At 54.1% G+C, this 18579-nt stretch overlaps 2 protein-coding genes across 2 annotated transcripts in view; both read left to right on the forward strand.

Moving 5' to 3' along the window:
- Positions 1–15283, forward strand: part of cc2d1a (coiled-coil and C2 domain containing 1A) — a 31407-nt gene extending 16124 nt beyond the window's left edge. Inside the window, 11 exon segments of the mRNA XM_079730226.1 lie at positions 160–233; positions 873–931; positions 1035–1186; positions 1943–2033; positions 2109–2230; positions 2232–2256; positions 4793–4912; positions 13061–13187; positions 13421–13497; positions 13604–13651; positions 13744–15283. Coding sequence (XP_079586352.1) covers positions 160–233; positions 873–931; positions 1035–1186; positions 1943–2033; positions 2109–2230; positions 2232–2256; positions 4793–4912; positions 13061–13187; positions 13421–13497; positions 13604–13651; positions 13744–13776 — 928 coding nt within the window. The 3' untranslated portion in view covers positions 13777–15283.
- Positions 15284–18020: 2737 nt separating this feature from the next.
- Positions 18021–18579, forward strand: part of mri1 (methylthioribose-1-phosphate isomerase 1) — a 7491-nt gene continuing 6932 nt past the window's right edge. The window contains exon 1 of the mRNA XM_079730714.1: positions 18021–18432. Coding sequence (XP_079586840.1) covers positions 18301–18432 — 132 coding nt within the window. The 5' untranslated portion in view covers positions 18021–18300. The remainder of the gene's footprint in view (positions 18433–18579) is intronic.

Consider the following 18579-nt stretch of genomic DNA (forward strand, 5'->3'; position numbering starts at 1 on the left):
GACTCCTCTGGAGCCCAGGGTGACGGAGGTCCTGGTGGAGCCCAGGGTGACGGAGGTCCTGGTGGTGACGGAGGTCCTGGTGGTGACGGAGGTCCTGGTGGTGACGGAGGTCCTGGTGGTGCTCAGGGTGACGGAGGTCTGCTTTGTGTTTCCCTCCAGGGTGAACCCCGACCTGTCGATGAACGACATGATGCTTCACATCGTCAGAGGCATCAACCTACCCACGCCTTCAGGTGTGTGTGTGTGTGTGTGTGTGTGTGTGTGTGTGTGTGTGTGTGTGTGTGTGTGTGTGTGTGTGTGTGTGTGTGTGTGTGCGTGCGTGCGTGCGTGCGTGCGTGCGTGCGTGCGTGCGTGCGTGCGTGCGTGCGTGCGTGCGTGCGTGCGTGCGTGCGTGCGTGCGTGCGTGCGTGCGTGCGTGCGTGCGTGCGTGCGTGCGTGCGTGCGTGCGTGCGTGCGTGCGTGCGTGCGTGCGTGCGTGCGTGCGTGCGTGCGTGCGTGCGTGCGTGCGTGCGTGCGTGCGTGCGTGCGTGCGTGCGTGCGTGCGTGCGTGCGTGCGTGCGTGCGTGCGTGCGTGCGTGCGTGCGTGCGTGCGTGCGTGCGTGCGTGCGTGCGTGCGTGCGTGCGTGCGTGCGTGCGTGCGTGCGTGCGTGCGTGCGTGCGTGCGTGCGTGCGTGCGTGCGTGCGTGCGTGCGTGCGTGCGTGCGTGCGTGCGTGCGTGCGTGCGTGCGTGCGTGCGTGCGTGCGTGCGTGCGTGCGTGCGTGCGTGCGTGCGTGCGTGCGTGCGTGCGTGCGTGCGTGCGTGCGTGCGTGCGTGCGTGCGTGCGTGCGTGCGTGCGTGCGTGCGTTCTCAAATCATCCTCCTCTGTCCTCAGGCGTCTCTCCCAGCAATCTGGACTCTAGTGTGAAGTTTGAGTTTCCTTTCCCAAGTGTGGTGAGAGACAGCAGCTCACTAATGACACAGCACCACCTCTATCTGCACCACCACCACCACCCTAACCACCACCTCTAGCTGACCCCCTTTGGTTCTCCCCCAGGAGGAGGCGCAGCGCGACCGGACAGCCACGGTCCGTTCCACCACCAGCCCTGAGTTCAACGAGAGCTTCAGGCTGACCATCAGCCGGGGCCACCGCGGATTCAGGCGCCTGGTGGCCAACAAGGGCATCAGGCTGGAGGTCCTCCACAAGGGGTGGGCCTCCGCACACACACACACACGCCTCCACCACCACACACACGCACACACGCCTCCACCACCACACACACGCACACACGCCTCCACCACCACACACACGCACGCATGCACGCACGCACGCACGCACGCACGCACGCATGCACGCACACACAAACACGCCTGCAACACCACACACACGCACACACGCCTCCACCACCACACACACGCACACACGCCTCCACCACCACACACACACACACACGCCTCCACCACCACACACACGCACGCACGCACGCACGCACGCACGCACGCACACACAAACACGCCTGCAACACCACACACACAGACACACAAAGACACACACATAAACACAGGCACACACACACACACACACACACAGCCATACACAGCAACACAACACAGAGCCCCACGGCGGTCCCACACGGCGGTCCCAGGCTCCTCCTGTAACAGTGACGGCGTTCCCAGGCTCCTCCTGTAACAGTGATGGCGGTCCCAGGCTCCTCCTGTAACAGTGACGGCGTTCCCAGGCTCCTCCTGTAACAGTGACGGCGTTCCCAGGCTCCTCCTGTAACAGTGACGGCGTTCCCAGGCTCCTCCTGTAACAGTGACGGCGTTCCCAGGCTCCTCCTGTAACAGTGACGGCGTTCCCAGGCTCCTCCTGTAACAGTGACGGCGTTCCCAGGCTCCTCCTGTAACAGTGACGGCGTTCCCAGGCTCCTCCTGTAACCGGTGTGTTGTCCGTCCGTCTGACAGAGGCCTTTTCAAGACGGACAAGGTGGTGGGCGGCGCCCAGCTGAAGATGGACGCCCTGGAGAACCAATGCGAGGTTCGGGAGATCTTGGAGGTACCGGCGGCGACACACACACACGCTCAGCCCCCCCACTGACCCCGCCCCCCACTGACCCCCCCGGTCCCCCAGGTGCTGGACGGCCGGCAGCCCACCGGGGGGAAGCTGGAGGTCAGGCTGAAGCTGAGAGAGCCCCTGGGAGGGGCCCAGCTGCAGGCGCTGACGGAGAAGTGGCTGGTGCTGGAGCCCCCCCCCCCCCACCAAGAGGCCCAAGGACCGGGTGAGCGCTCCTCATTGATCCGATCCTAATTGATCAGTGATCAGTTCCTCATTGATCAGTTCCTCATTGATCAGTTCCTCATTGATCAGTTCCTCATTGATCAGTTCCTCATTGATCAGTTCCTCATTGATCAGTTCCTCATTGATAGGTTCCTCATTGATCGGTTCATTATTGAGCGGTTCCTAATTGATCGGCTACAAATATTCTAGACTAGAGCGTGCGCGCCAATCAATGAAACCTTAGGCGGAATCAGATAAAGTCGGCTTTCCTTGCTGCGCAAAGTATGTTTCAGAAACCAGCACATTAAGATAGATGTAGTTGTCACACAAGCTATTTTGGATTTTTGTAATATAATTATTTCAGGGGGGGAAATGCCGTGAAAAAATGTACGCACAGTGCATTCAGGATTAGGGCTGATACATATGTCGGCATAGGCCTAATCAATTGTGTTTTAATATCTTTAGCATTCGTATTATTGCAGTCTATTCTTTTCATAGACTACTCTGCTGTTGGCCTTGATGGGGGGATATTTTAACCCTTTTTAACCCCATTTTCCTGCGACATTCCTGCGTCCCCCCCTCCTACAGAGCCCGTTTCAGCACCGTGTCAGTGGACAGGTACAATCATAAGAACGTCGTGAGTGCAGCGAACGCGCGTTCATGTGAAGAGTTTCGGGAAACGCTCCAAAGAAATTCACGATGGTTCGCAAGATCCATCGTGAGAATGATCGTACGAGCGAAGATCCATCGTTATCGGGAAACGAGGCCCTGGTCATACGGGGACCCCTCTGTGTTCTGTTGCTCTGTGTTCTGTTGCTCTGGTCTTACAGTGACCCCTCTGTGTTCTGTTGCTCTGTGTTCTGTTACTCTGGTCTTACAGTGACCCCTCTGTGTTCTGTTACTCTGGTCTTACAGTGACCCCTCTGTGTTCTGTTGCTCTGTGTTCTGTTGCTCTGGTCTTACAGTGACCCCTCTGTGTTCTGTTACTCTGGTCTTACAGTGACCCCTCTGTGTTCTGTTGCTCTGTGTTCTGTTGCTCTGGTCTTACAGTGACCCCTCTGTGTTCTGTTGCTCTGTGTTCTGTTGCTCTGGTCTTACAGTGACCCCTCTGTGTTCTGTTACTCTGGTCTTACAGTGACCCCTCTGTGTTCTGTTACTCTGGTCTTACAGTGACCCCTCTGTGTTCTGTTACTCTGGTCTTACAGTGACCCCTCTGTGTTCTGTTGCTCTGGTCTTACAGTGACCCCTCTGTGTTCTGTTGCTCTGTGTTCTGTTGCTCTGGTCTTACAGTGACCCCTCTGTGTTCTGTTACTCTGGTCTTACAGTGACCCCTCTGTGTTCTGTTACTCTGGTCTTACAGTGACCCCTCTGTGTTCTGTTGCTCTGTGTTCTGTTACTCTGGTCTTACAGTGACCCCTCTGTGTTCTGTTGCTCTGTGTTCTGTTGCTCTGGTCTTACAGTGACCCCTCTGTGTTCTGTTGCTCTGGTCTTACAGTGACCCCTCTGTGTTCTGTTGCTCTGTGTTCTGTTACTCTGGTCTTACAGTGACCCCTCTGTGTTCTGTTGCTCTGTGTTCTGTTGCTCTGGTCTTACAGTGACCCCTCTGTGTTCTGTTACTCTGGTCTTACAGTGACCCCTCTGTGTTCTGTTGCTCTGTGTTCTGTTGCTCTGGTCTTACAGTGACCCCTCTGTGTTCTGTTACTCTGGTCTTACAGTGACCCCTCTGTGTTCTGTTGCTCTGTGTTCTGTTGCTCTGGTCTTACAGTGACCCCTCTGTGTTCTGTTGCTCTGTGTTCTGTTACTCTGGTCTTACAGTGACCCCTCTGTGTTCTGTTACTCTGGTCTTACAGTGACCCCTCTGTGTTCTGTTGCTCTGTGTTCTGTTGCTCTGGTCTTACAGTGACCCCTCTGTGTTCTGTTGCTCTGTGTTCTGTTACTCTGGTCTTACAGTGACCCCTCTGTGTTCTGTTGCTCTGGTCTTACAGTGACCCCTCTGTGTTCTGTTGCTCTGTGTTCTGTTGCTCTGGTCTTACAGTGACCCCTCTGTGTTCTGTTGCTCTGTGTTCTGTTGCTCTGGTCTTACAGTGACCCCTCTGTGTTCTGTTGCTCTGTGTTCTGTTACTCTGGTCTTACAGTGACCCCTCTGTGTTCTGTTACTCTGGTCTTACAGTGACCCCTCTGTGTTCTGTTGCTCTGTGTTCTGTTGCTCTGGTCTTACAGTGACCCCTCTGTGTTCTGTTGCTCTGTGTTCTGTTGCTCTGGTCTTACAGTGACCCCTCTGTGTTCTGTTGCTCTGTGTTCTGTTGCTCTGGTCTTACAGTGACCCCTCTGTGTTCTGTTGCTCTGTGTTCTGTTGCTCTGGTCTTACAGTGACCCCTCTGTGTTCTGTTGCTCTGTGTTCTGTTGCTCTGGTCTTACAGTGACCCCTCTGTGTTCTGTTGCTCTGTGTTCTGTTGCTCTGGTCTTACAGTGACCCCTCTGTGTTCTGTTGCTCTGTGTTCTGTTGCTCTGGTCTTACAGTAACCCTCTCTCCGCAGGCTCCCCCCTCCCCCCGCTCCGGGCCCAGGGGCGCTGCCCCCCCCAGCAGCTCTCCTCCTAAGTACAGACTCCACAGCTTCAGCCTGCTGCACCACGACAAGGAGGGCGTCGAGAGGAAGGTGTGTGTGTGTGTGTGTGTGTGTGTGTGTGTTTCTATCAGTCCATCAGCCCCACACTAGTTCATAGTAGGGGGGAACCACAGGCTACCTCATGATAACAATAATACAGATACGGCGATTCTGCAATAATCAATATATTGTTAGACAATCCTATAACGATACATCAAGATATATGTCTAATGATGAACGCAAAATGACTGAAAAGGTAGAGAGCTGAACTTCGGTCTTTATTCACGGTCCAACCGGGTTCTTTACACTGTCTTTAGTTCCTTTCTGGTTAAGTTTCCTTCATTCGTGTGTGGAGCTCCGCTGGAGGAGCAGGGAAATCTGTTCAGAGCGCCTTCATTTATTAATTAAAATATCGATATATGGGGCGATATTTCCTCTCTAACTTCAGGAATAAAGCATGAAAATGCAAAATATTTTTTATTTTTTATTTTACCTTATTTTACTTTATTTAACCAGGAGAAGTCTCATTGAGATTAAAAATCTATTTTACAAGAGAGTCCTGGCCAAGATAGATTAAATAAATCTGTTAAGAAACGATATGATTATAATAATATGATATTTGGCGCCAGCCTAAAGATTCTCGTATCGCACGAAGAAGGGCGACGATATCTGGCCGTATCGATGGTTTGCCCCGTACGATATCTGGCCGTATCGATGGTTTGCCCCGTACGATATCTGGCCTTATCGATGGTTTGCCCCGTACGATATCTGGCCGTACTAATGGTTTGGCCCGTACGATATCTGGCCGTATCGATGGTTTGCCCCGTACGATATCTGGCCGTATCGATGGTTTGCCCCGTACGATATCTGGCCGTACTAATGGTTAGCCCCGTACGATATCTGGCCTTATCGATGGTTTGCCCCGTACGATATCTGGCCGTACTAATGGTTTGCCCCGTACGATATCTGGCCTTATCGATGGTTTGCCCCGTACGATATCTGGCCGTACTAATGGTTTGCCCCGTACGATGTCTGGCCGTACTAATGGTTTGCCCCGTACGATATCTGGCCTTATCGATGGTTTGCGCCGTACGATATCTGGCCGTACTAATGGTTTGCCCCGTACGATATCTGGCCTTATCGATGGTTTGCCCCGTACGATATCTGGCCTTATCGATGGTTTGCCCCGTACGATATCTGGCCGTACTAATGGTTTGCCCCGTACGATATCTGGCCGTACTAATGGTTTGCCCCGTACGATATCTGGCCGTACTAATGGTTTGCCCCGTACGATATCTGGCCGTACTAATGGTTTGCCCCGTACGATATCTGGCCGTACTAATGGTATGCCCCGTACGATATCTGGCCTTATCGATGGTTTGCCCCGTACGATATCTGGCCGTACTAATGGTTTGCCCCGTACGATATCTGGCCGTACTAATGGTTTGCCCCGTACGATATCTGGCCTTATCGATGGTTTGCCCCGTACGATATCTGGCCGTACTAATGGTTTGCCCCGTACGATATCTGGCCGTACTAATGGTTTGCCCCGTACGATATCTGGCCGTACTAATGGTTTGCCCCGTACGATATCTGGCCGTACTAATGGTTTGCCCCGTACGATATCTGGCCGTACTAATGGTTTGCCCCGTACGATATCTGGCCGTACTAATGGTTTGCCCCGTACGATATCTGGCCGTACTAATGGTTTGCCCCGTACGATATCTGGCCGTACTAATGGTTTGCCCCGTACGATATCTGGCCGTACTAATGGCTTGCCCCGTACGATATCTGGCCGTACTAATGGTTTGCCCCGTACGATATCTGGCCGTACTAATGGTTTGCCCCGTACGATATCTGGCCGTACTAATGGTTTGCCCCGTACGATATCTGGCCGTACTAATGGTTTGCCCCGTACGATATCTGGCCTTATCGATGGTTTGCCCCGTACGATATCTGGCCATACTAATGGTTTGCCCCGTACGATATCTGGCCTTATCGATGGTTTGCCCCGTACGATATCTGGCCGTACTAATGGTTTGCCCCGTACGATATCTGGCCGTACTAATGGTTTGCCCCGTACGATATCTGGCCGTACTAATGGTTTGCCCCGTACGATATCTGGCCTTATCGATGGTTTGCCCCGTACGATATCTGGCCGTACTAATGGTTTGCCCCGTACGATATCTGGCCGTACTAATGGTTTGCCCCGTACGATATCTGGCCTTATCGATGGTTTGCCCCGTACGATATCTGGCCGTACTAATGGTTTGCCCCGTACGATATCTGGCCTTATCGATGGTTTGCCCCGTACGATATCTGGCCGTACTAATGGTTTGCCCCGTACGATATCTGGCCTTATCGATGGTTTGCCCCGTACGATATCTGGCCGTACTAATGGTTTGCCCCGTACGATATCTGGCCTTATCGATGGTTTGCCCCGTACGATATCTGGCCGTACTAATGGTTTGCCCCGTACGATGTCTGGCCGTACTAATGGTTTGCCCCGTACGATATCTGGCCTTATCGATGGTTTGCGCCGTACGATATCTGGCCGTACTAATGGTTTGCCCCGTACGATATCTGGCCTTATCGATGGTTTGCCCCGTACGATATCTGGCCTTATCGATGGTTTGCCCCGTACGATATCTGGCCGTACTAATGGTTTGCCCCGTACGATATCTGGCCGTACTAATGGTTTGCCCCGTACGATATCTGGCCGTACTAATGGTTTGCCCCGTACGATATCTGGCCGTACTAATGGTTTGCCCCGTACGATATCTGGCCGTACTAATGGTATGCCCCGTACGATATCTGGCCTTATCGATGGTTTGCCCCGTACGATATCTGGCCGTACTAATGGTTTGCCCCGTACGATATCTGGCCGTACTAATGGTTTGCCCCGTACGATATCTGGCCTTATCGATGGTTTGCCCCGTACGATATCTGGCCGTACTAATGGTTTGCCCCGTACGATATCTGGCCGTACTAATGGTTTGCCCCGTACGATATCTGGCCGTACTAATGGTTTGCCCCGTACGATATCTGGCCGTACTAATGGTTTGCCCCGTACGATATCTGGCCGTACTAATGGTTTGCCCCGTACGATATCTGGCCGTACTAATGGTTTGCCCCGTACGATATCTGGCCGTACTAATGGTTTGCCCCGTACGATATCTGGCCGTACTAATGGTTTGCCCCGTACGATATCTGGCCGTACTAATGGCTTGCCCCGTACGATATCTGGCCGTACTAATGGTTTGCCCCGTACGATATCTGGCCGTACTAATGGTTTGCCCCGTACGATATCTGGCCGTACTAATGGTTTGCCCCGTACGATATCTGGCCGTACTAATGGTTTGCCCCGTACGATATCTGGCCTTATCGATGGTTTGCCCCGTACGATATCTGGCCGTACTAATGGTTTGCGATATCTGGCCGTACTAATGGTTTGCCCCGTACGATATCTGGCCGTACTAATGGTTTGCCCCGTACGATATCTGGCCTTATCGATGGTTTGCCCCGTACGATATCTGGCCGTACTAATGGTTTGCCCCGTACGATATCTGGCCGTACTAATGGTTTGCCCCGTACGAAATCTGGCCGTACTAATGGTTAGCCCCGTACGATATCTGGCCGTACTAATGGTTTGCCCCGTACGATATCTGGCCGTACTAATGGTTTGCCCCGTACGATATCTGGCCGTACTAATGGTTTGCCCCGTACGATATCTGGCCGTACTAATGGTTTGCCCCGTACGATATCTGGCCGTACTAATGGTTTGCCCCGTACGATATCTGGCCGTACTAATGGTTTGCCCCGTACGATATCTGGCCGTACTAATGGTTTGCCCCGTTCGATATCTGGCCGTACTAATGGTTTGCCCCGTACGATATCTGGCCGTACTAATGGTTTGCCCCGTACGATATCTGGCCGTACTAATGGTTTGCCCCGTACGATATCTGGCCGTACTAATGGTTTGCCCCGTACGATATCTGGCCGTACTAATGGTTTGCCCCGTACGATATCTGGCCGTACTAATGGTTTGCCCCGTACGATATCTGGCCGTACTAATGGTTTGCCCCGTACGATATCTGGCCGTACTAATGGTTTGCCCCGTACAATATCTGGCCGTACTAATGGTTTGCCCCTGTTCAGCAGCAGCCACATGGTGCCCCTCTCTCCCTAACGTCTCTAACCCTAATGCCCCTCTCTCCCTAACGTCTCTAACCCTAATGCCCCTCTCTCCCTAACGTCTCTAACCCTAATGCCCCTCTCCCTAACGTCTCTAACCCTAATGCCCCTCTCCCTGACGTCTCTAACCCTAATGCCCCTCTCTCCCTGACATCTCTAACCCTAATGCCCCTCTCCCTAACGTCTGTAACCCTAATGCCCCTCTCTCCCTGACGTCTCTAACCCTAATGCCCCTCTCCCTGACGTCTCTAACCCTAATGCCCCTCTCTCCCTGACGTCTCTAACCCTAATGCCCCTCTCTCCCTGACGTCTCTAACCCTAATGCCCCTCTCTCCCTGACGTCTCTAACCCTAATGCCCCTCTCCCTAACGTCTCTAACCCTAATGCCCCTCTCTCCCTAACGTCTCTAACCCTAATGCCCCTCTCCCTGACGTCTCTAACCCTAATGCCCCTCTCTCCCTGACGTCTCTAACCCTAATGCCCCTCTCTCCCTGACGTCTCTAACCCTAATGCCCCTCTCTCCCTAACGTCTCTAACCCTAATGCCCCTCTCCCTAACGTCTCTAACCCTAATGCCCCTCTCTCCCTGACGTCTCTAACCCTAATGCCCCTCTCTCCCTGACGTCTCTAACCCTAATGCCCCTCTCTCCCTGACGTCTCTAACCCTAATGCCCCTCTCTCCCTGACGTCTCTAACCCTAATGCCCCTCTCTCCCTAACGTCTCTAACCCTAATGCCCCTCTCTCCCTGACGTCTCTAACCCTAATGCCCCTCTCTCCCTAACGTCTCTAACCCTAATGCCCCTCTCCCTAACGTCTCTAACCCTAATGCCCCTCTCTCCCTAACGTCTCTAACCCTAATGCCCCTCTCCCTAACGTCTCTAACCCTAATGCCCCTCTCTCCCTAACGTCTCTAACCCTAATGCCCCTCTCCCTAACGTCTCTAACCCTAATGCCCCTCTCCCTGACATCTCTAACCCTAATGCCCCTCTCTCCCTGACGTCTCTAACCCTAATGCCCCTCTCCCTAACGTCTCTAACCCTAATGCCCCTCTCTCCCTAACGTCTCTAACCCTAATGCCCCTCTCTCCCTGACGTCTCTAACCCTAATGCCCCTCTCTCCCTAACGTCTCTAACCCTAATGCCCCTCTCCCTAACGTCTCTAACCCTAATGCCCCTCTCTCCCTGACGTCTCTAACCCTAATGCCCCTCTCCCTAACGTCTCTAACCCTAATGCCCCTCTCTCCCTAACGTCTCTAACCCTAATGCCCCTCTCCCTGACGTCTCTAACCCTAATGCCCCTCTCTCCCTGACGTCTCTAACCCTAATGCCCCTCTCTCCCTGACGTCTCTAACCCTAATGCCCCTCTCTCCCTAACGTCTCTAACCCTAATGCCCCTCTCCCTAACGTCTCTAACCCTAATGCCCCTCTCTCCCTGACGTCTCTAACCCTAATGCCCCTCTCTCCCTGACGTCTCTAACCCTAATGCCCCTCTCTCCCTGACGTCTCTAACCCTAATGCCCCTCTCTCCCTGACGTCTCTAACCCTAATGCCCCTCTCTCCCTAACGTCTCTAACCCTAATGCCCCTCTCTCCCTGACGTCTCTAACCCTAATGCCCCTCTCTCCCTAACGTCTCTAACCCTAATGCCCCTCTCCCTAACGTCTCTAACCCTAATGCCCCTCTCTCCCTAACGTCTCTAACCCTAATGCCCCTCTCCCTAACGTCTCTAACCCTAATGCCCCTCTCTCCCTAACGTCTCTAACCCTAATGCCCCTCTCCCTAACGTCTCTAACCCTAATGCCCCTCTCCCTGACATCTCTAACCCTAATGCCCCTCTCTCCCTGACGTCTCTAACCCTAATGCCCCTCTCCCTAACGTCTCTAACCCTAATGCCCCTCTCTCCCTAACGTCTCTAACCCTAATGCCCCTCTCTCCCTGACGTCTCTAACCCTAATGCCCCTCTCTCCCTAACGTCTCTAACCCTAATGCCCCTCTCCCTAACGTCTCTAACCCTAATGCCCCTCTCTCCCTAACGTCTCTAACCCTAATGCCCCTCTCCCTAACGTCTCTAACCCTAATGCCCCTCTCTCCCTAACGTCTCTAACCCTAATGCCCCTCTCCCTAACGTCTCTAACCCTAATGCCCCTCTCTCCCTAACGTCTCTAACCCTAATGCCCCTCTCTCCCTAACGTCTCTAACCCTAATGCCCCTCTCCCTGACGTCTCTAACCCTAATGCCCCTCTCTCCCTGACGTCTCTAACCCTAATGCCCCTCTCTCCCTGACGTCTCTAACCCTAATGCCCCTCTCTCCCTGACGTCTCTAACCCTAATGCCCCTCTCTCCCTAACGTCTCTAACCCTAATGCCCCTCTCCCTGACGTCTCTAACCCTAATGCCCCTCTCCCTAACATCTCTAACCCTAATGCCCCTCTCTCCCTAACGTCTTTAACCCTAATGCCCCTCTCCCTGACGTCTCTAACCCTAATGCCCCTCTCTCCCTGACGTCTCTAACCCTAATGCCCCTCTCTCCCTGACGTCTCTAACCCTAATGCCCCTCTCTCCCTGACGTCTCTAACCCTAATGCCCCTCTCCCTAACATCTCTAACCCTAATGCCCCTCTCTCCCTAACGTCTCTAACCCTAATGCCCCTCTCTCCCTGACGTCTCTAACCCTAATGCCCCTCTCTCCCTGACGTCTCTAACCCTAATGCCCCTCTCTCCCTAACGTCTCTAACCCTAATGCCCCTCTCTCCCTAACGTCTCTAACCCTAATGCCCCTCTCTCCCTAACGTCTCTAACCCTAACGCCCCTCTCCCTGACGTCTCTAACCCTAACGCCCCTCTCCCTGACGTCTCTAACCCTAACGCCCCTCTCTCCCTGACGTCTCTAACCCTAATGCCCCTCTCTCCCTGACGTCTCTAACCCTAATGCCCCTCTCCCTGACGTCTCTAACCCTAATGCCCCTCTCTCCCTGACGTCTCTAACCCTAATGCCCCTCTCCCTAACGTCTCTAACCCTAATGCCCCTCTCCCTAACGTCTCTAACCCTAATGCCCCTCTCTCCCTGACGTCTCTAACCCTAATGCCCCTCTCTCCCTGACGTCTCTAACCCTAATGCCCCTCTCTCCCTGACGTCTCTAACCCTAATGCCCCTCTCTCCCTGACGTCTCTAACCCTAATGCCCCTCTCTCCCTGACGTCTCTAACCCTAATGCCCCTCTCTCCCTAACGTCTTTAACCCTAATGCCCCTCTCCCTGACGTCTCTAACCCTAATGCCCCTCTCTCCCTGACGTCTCTAACCCTAATGCCCCTCTCTCCCTGACGTCTCTAACCCTAATGCCCCTCTCTCCCTGACGTCTCTAACCCTAATGCCCCTCTCCCTAACGTCTCTAACCCTAATGCCCCTCTCTCCCTAACGTCTCTAACCCTAATGCCCCTCTCTCCCTGACGTCTCTAACCCTAATGCCCCTCTCTCCCTGACGTCTCTAACCCTAATGCCCCTCTCTCCCTGACGTCTCTAACCCTAATGCCCCTCTCTCCCTAATGTCTCTAACCCTAATGCCCCTCTCTCCCTAACGTCTCTAACCCTAATGCCCCTCTCTCCCTAACGTCTCTAACCCTAATGCCCCTCTCCCTAACGTCTCTAACCCTAATGCCCCTCTCTCCCTAACGTCTCTAACCCTAATGCCCCTCTCCCTGACGTCTCTAACCCTAATGCCCCTCTCTCCCTGACGTCTCTAACCCTAATGCCCCTCTCCCTAACGTCTCTAACCCTAATGCCCCTCTCCCTAACGTCTCTAACCCTAATGCCCCTCTCTCCCTGACGTCTCTAACCCTAATGCCCCTCTCTCCCTGACGTCTCTAACCCTAATGCCCCTCTCTCCCTGACGTCTCTAACCCTAATGCCCCTCTCCCTAACGTCTCTAACACTAATGCCCCTCTCCCTAACGTCTCTAACCCTAATGCCCCTCTCCCTTACGTCTCTAACCCTAATGCCCCTCCCTCCACAGCTGGTGGAGTACAAGAGGAGCCGCCGCGAGCCCCCAGCCGACCTGCTCCTTCAGCACAAAGAGCTCTGCCACCGCCTGCAGTGGCAGAAGACCCAGCTGGAGAGAGGGTCCCCCGCCCTACTGCAGGGTAACACACACACACACACACACACACACACACACACACACTATAACAAGTATTGTTACAGTGAGATAAGGTATACTGGAATGTTAAACATTCCTAATTGCAGTCACCTCCTCCTCCTCCTCCTCCTCCTCCTGCTCCGCCGCCTCCTCTTCCTCCTCCTCCTGCTCCTCCTCCTCTTCCTCTTCCTCCTCTTCCTCCTCCTCCTCCTCCTCCTCCTCCTCCTCCTCCTCCAGACTACCAGGCTGTGTTGGGCCGGTTCGTTCAGGGCCTCGGTGACTCAGTGAAGAAGTTCTCCAGCCAAGGGAACAGGGTGAGTCCATGTTCAGGAGTGACACAGTGTGCGTGCGTGCGTGCGTGCGTGCGTGCGTGCGTGCGTGCGTGCGTGCGTGACCCTTCTGCCTCTGTTCCTCTTCCAGGAGGCTGCCAAAGAGGCCCTGGGCCGGCTGAAGCTGGTTGAGCTGGAGGTAAAAGAGGCCGTTGGTTGGTTGATGATTAACACTTGATATCGAATCTCACTATTAATGACACACTATCCGTTCCTTTCTGTGCGTTTCAGCTGGAATCCCTGAAAAGAAAGCGCCATGCATGAGTGAAGAGAAAGAGGATAACGAACGAGGGAGTGGTGAACAGATGACTGTTAGAAACACACACACACACACACACACTCCAATGCCTTGCTTTAAGAATGTGTCCGTCAGAGTGAATCCTGTTCAGTGTGTAAGACGGGAGAGAGCCTCATCTGGACAGCAGCGTCCTTTCTGCTAAGACGATTGAGTTGTTTGTGTAGAAGCTTAATGACAAAAGGAATCCCTCCTTTAGAGGTGTTCCTGCGGGGAATGGGGATAACGCGCCGCTTATTTGCACTTGAAACCTAGACGAGACGAGAACACTAGCAGACAGTCTTTGTGCTTATTTTTCTATCTCTTTTTTTCATGTTGATCTCAGGCAGAGGTCTAATATTATAACGATGTTCATGTAACTCTTCATGTATACGTGGGCGGCGAAGCTGTAAACCAGAAGATGAAAAAGGTGTCTTGAATAACTTCCCAAATTGAGCGTTTAATAGGATTAATCTAATCTCCTCGCTCCCATATTCCCAGATTACAGTAAATGGCCCTGTATGGAGGAGATATGAGAGGGGAACCACTCCATCCCATAATGAGGGATTAGTGTTGGTGTCACCAAGGAGACGACTCATCGAGTCACAGAGCCTTCTCAACGCTCTAGAGGAGGAACCTAGTGAGGAACATAGAACCTAGTGAGGGACCTAGTGAGGAACATAGAACCTAGTGAGGAACCTAGTGAGGAACATAGAACCTAGTGAGGAACCTAGTGAGGAACATAGAACCTAGTGAGGGACTGTAACCATAGAGATGCTTCCTATTATTCCCCTATCCCCTGTTCCTCTACAGTCTCTAGCTCTCTGTCTGTCTATCTCCATGCAGTCCATCAAGTGTAATCAAACAACATGTAACCCATGTGTGGAACCTCCCATGATGCGCCTCTATTTAACTTTTACCAGGTTTTGTCTTGTCTCTCTCTCTCTCTTTGTCTCTCTCTCTCTCTCTCTCTCTTTGTCTCTCTGTCTCTCTCTCTCTGTCTCTGTCTCTCTCTCTCTCTCTCTCTCTCTCTCCCCTCTCTAAACTCTGGGTACCTCTCCATGTCTCACCCTCTCCATGTCTCACCCTCACCATGTCTCACCCTCTCCATGTCTCACCCTCTCCATGTCTCACCCTCACCATGTCTCACCCTCTCCATGTCTCACCCTCACCATGTCCGGGTTCTCCTCCTGGGTATGATGACCACGCTTCACTCCATCTGCAGCAGAAGAGATTCCATGAATGGATCAATATATATATCAATCTATATATCAATATATATATCAATATATATCAAATACAGCCGATGCCAATATAGTGAGTTGGGTAATTGCAAGTATTTTAATGTCTGTATCATGTAATGGCAATCAGTTGATAGCATTAATCTGCAGCTGTGTTCAACCAATATGTATGTCTCTTGGGATCTTATGGGTGCCTGATTATGGGATCTTGTATGTTTATTTTAAGGCGGGTTATGGCAATATTAAATTGAGTCTGAGACAATCTTGTGTTTAGTGTTCTCGTGTGTTGCTCCTTATTGATAACATATTTAAGCTGAACTACACGTCATATTAACTATTCTGGCGTTTCACTCTGATTGTGATATAAGCGTGTGTGTGTGTGTTTGTGAAGTGGCCTACAAGGTTTTTTGGCCATGAGGTTGATGCAGAGTTCTCCCGATATAAATTCTAAAGAAGCACGCACAGAGAGTAGAATTCTGGTTGAGCATTTATTCCAACAGTCCGGTTGACTTTCCAGAAGTTCAAAAGAAAGGATTACAGGTACAATTATCTAAATAATATGAAAGTATTGGAGTATCCGTATGAGGTCGGAAAACTTCCTTCTCCGCCGTCTAACCTGCTACAGTCTCATGGCCCAATTAAGCTCTACACAGAAGCCCGTTGAGAGGGAGTGGCTAGGTGATTACCGTAAACACATGCAGGTGAGTACCAGGTAAATAACAACAGATAGTATTAAGTACATTCATTTGTCTGTATAATACCTTAAATCAACTCAAACTTAAAAACAAAGAATTATAACTTGACTAATAATGTCAAGACAAAATGCAGGAAACCAAATTATGGCTTCTACAGTGTGTGTGGTTGTGAGAAAGATAATTAGTGTCTGCGTACCCATTAGGGTTTGACAGTGATGGGTTGGTGATCTGTGTTTGATGGACTGACCTCTGACCCCTACAGGTCCTGACCCCTACAGGTTACTGACCTCTGACCCCTACAGGCTCCTGACTCCTGACCCCTACAGGCTCCTGACCCCTACAGGCTCCTGACCCCTGACCCCTACAGGTTCCTGACCCCTACAGGCACCTGACCCTTGACCCCTACAGGCTCCTGACCCCTACAGGCTCCTGACCCCTGACCCCTACAAGTTCCTGACCCCTACAGGCTCCTGACTCCTGACCCCTACAGGCTCCTGACCCCTGACCCCTACAAGTTCCTGACCCCTACAAGCTCCTGACCCCTACAGGTTCCTGACCCCTGACCCCTACAGGTTCCTGACCCCTACAGGCTCCTGACCCCTGACCCCTACAAGTTCCTGACCCCTACAGGCTCCTGACCCCTACAGGTTCCTGACCCCTGACCCCTACAGGCTCCTGACCCCTGACCCCTACAGGCTCCTGACCCCTGACCCCTACAGGCTCCTGACCCCTACAGGCTCCTGACCCCTGACCCCTACAGGCTCCTGACCCCTACAGGCTCCTGACCCCTGACCCCTACAGGCTCCTGACCCCTGACCCCTACAGGCTCCTGACCCCTACAGGCTCCTGACCTCTGACCCCTACAGGCTCCTGACCTCTGACCCCTACAGGTTGTTTTTGTGTCCTGTACGAAAACTGCTTTCAGTTTGAAAAGAAAATAGATGAATGAGTGGATGGAGGGTTAGGGTGGAGGGGTGAGGGTGGAGGGTGAGGGTGGAGGGGTGAGGGTGGAGGGTGAGGGTGGAGGGGTGAGGGTGGAGGGGTGAGGGTGGAGGGTTAGGGTGGAGGGGTGAGGGTGGAGGGGTGAGGGTGGAGGGTGAGGGTGGAGGGGTGAGGGTGAGGGTGAGGGTGAGGGTGGAGGGGTGAGGGTGGAGGGTGAGGGTGGAGGGGTGAGGGTGGAGGGGTGAGGGTGGAGGGTGAGGGTGGAGGGGTGAGGGTGAGGGTGAGGGTGGAGGGGTGAGGGTGGAGGGGTGAGGGTGGAGGGTTAGAGTGGAGGGGTGAGGGTGGAGGGGTGAGGGTGGAGGGTGAGGGTGAGGGTGGAGGGGTGAGGGTGAGGGTGAGGGTGAGGGTGGAGGGGTGAGGGTGAGGGTGGAGGGTGAGGGTGGAGGGGTGAGGGTGAGGGTGAGGGTGAGGGTGAGGGGTGAGGGTGAGGGTGAGGGTGGAGGGGTGAGGGTGGAGGGGTGAGGGTGGAGGGGTGAGGGTGAGGGTGGAGGGGTGAGGGTGAGGGTGGAGGGGTGAGGGTGGAGGGGTGAGGGTGAGGGTGAGGGTGAGGGTGGAGGGTGAGGGTGGAGGGGTGAGGGTGAGGGTGGAGGGTGAGGGTGGAGGGGTGAGGGTGGAGGGGTGAGGGTGGAGGGGTGAGGGTGAGGGTGGAGGGGTGAGGGTGAGGGTGGAGGGGTGAGGGTGGAGGGGTGAGGGTGAGGGTGAGGGTGAGGGTGGAGGGTGAGGGTGGAGGGGTGAGGGTGAGGGTGGAGGGTGAGGGTGGAGGGTGAGGGTGAGGGTGGAGGGGTGAGGGTGGAGGGGTGAGGGTGAGGGTGAGGGTGGAGGGGTGAGGGTGAGGGTGGAGGGTGAGGGTGGAGGGGTGAGGGTGGAGGGGTGAGGGTGAGGGTGAGGGTGGAGGGTGAGGATGAGGGTGAGGGTGGAGGGGTGAGGGTGAGGGTGGAGGGTGAGGGTGGAGGGGTGAGGGTGGAGGGGTGAGGGTGAGGGTGAGGGTGGAGGGTGAGGGTGAGGATGAGGGTGAGGGTGGAGGGGTGAGGGTGAGGGTGGAGGGGTGAGGGTGGAGGGGTGAGGGTGAGGGTGAGGGTGGAGGGGTGAGGGTGAGGGTGAGGGTGGAGGGGTGAGGGTGGAGGGTGGTGGTTGAGGGTGAGGGTGAGGGTGAAGGGGTGAGGGGGAGGGGCAGCGGGGCTCGTGCTGCTGCTGTAGTCTGAGTGCAGAGGGCGCGAGCGGAGCAGGTAGGCGTCACCACGTAGGACTTCCTGTAGAGAGGACACGTGGTTCCTGTCTGCCCGCCGTGAACAGGTTCCGGTCCTCTCCTCCTATCCTCCCTATCTCCTCTCCTCATCTCCTCTCCTCTCCTCTCCTCACCGCTGCTAGCTAGCCTAGCCTTGCATCATCTCGACGCCCCCCCCCTCCTCCACTCCGCCGTCTCGTCTGGAGTGTGTGTGCTCGGTGTGTGTTGCAGTGTGTGCTCGTTGTGTTGCAGTGTGTGTGTCTGTGTGCGTGTGTGTGCAGACCGGCTCAGTGTGTGTCTGAAGTGTGTGTCCGTGTTGCAGTGTGTGTGTAGCTCCGTCTCTCCTCGGACATGACGCTGGAGGCGATCCGCTACCGGTCCGGGTCTCTGCAGATCCTGGACCAGCTGCTCCTCCCGCACCAGACCGTCTACACCGAGATCCGCTCCGTGGACGACGCGTACCGGGCCATCAAGGCGATGAAGGTGAGGAGCCCGAGATCAGCGAGATCCACCGGATCACCGGGATCCACCAGGTCCTCCAGGTCCCGTGTTCTCCGGTTTATTACTGGTCTGTCGGTCTGTGTCTCCGGTCCGCTCGGTGCTTTGTGCTCCTCACGTCTCTCCGGTCTC

This window comes from Pollachius pollachius, assembly GCF_949987615.1.
Source record: "Pollachius pollachius genome assembly, chromosome: 2".
NCBI lineage: Eukaryota > Metazoa > Chordata > Actinopteri > Gadiformes > Gadidae > Pollachius > Pollachius pollachius.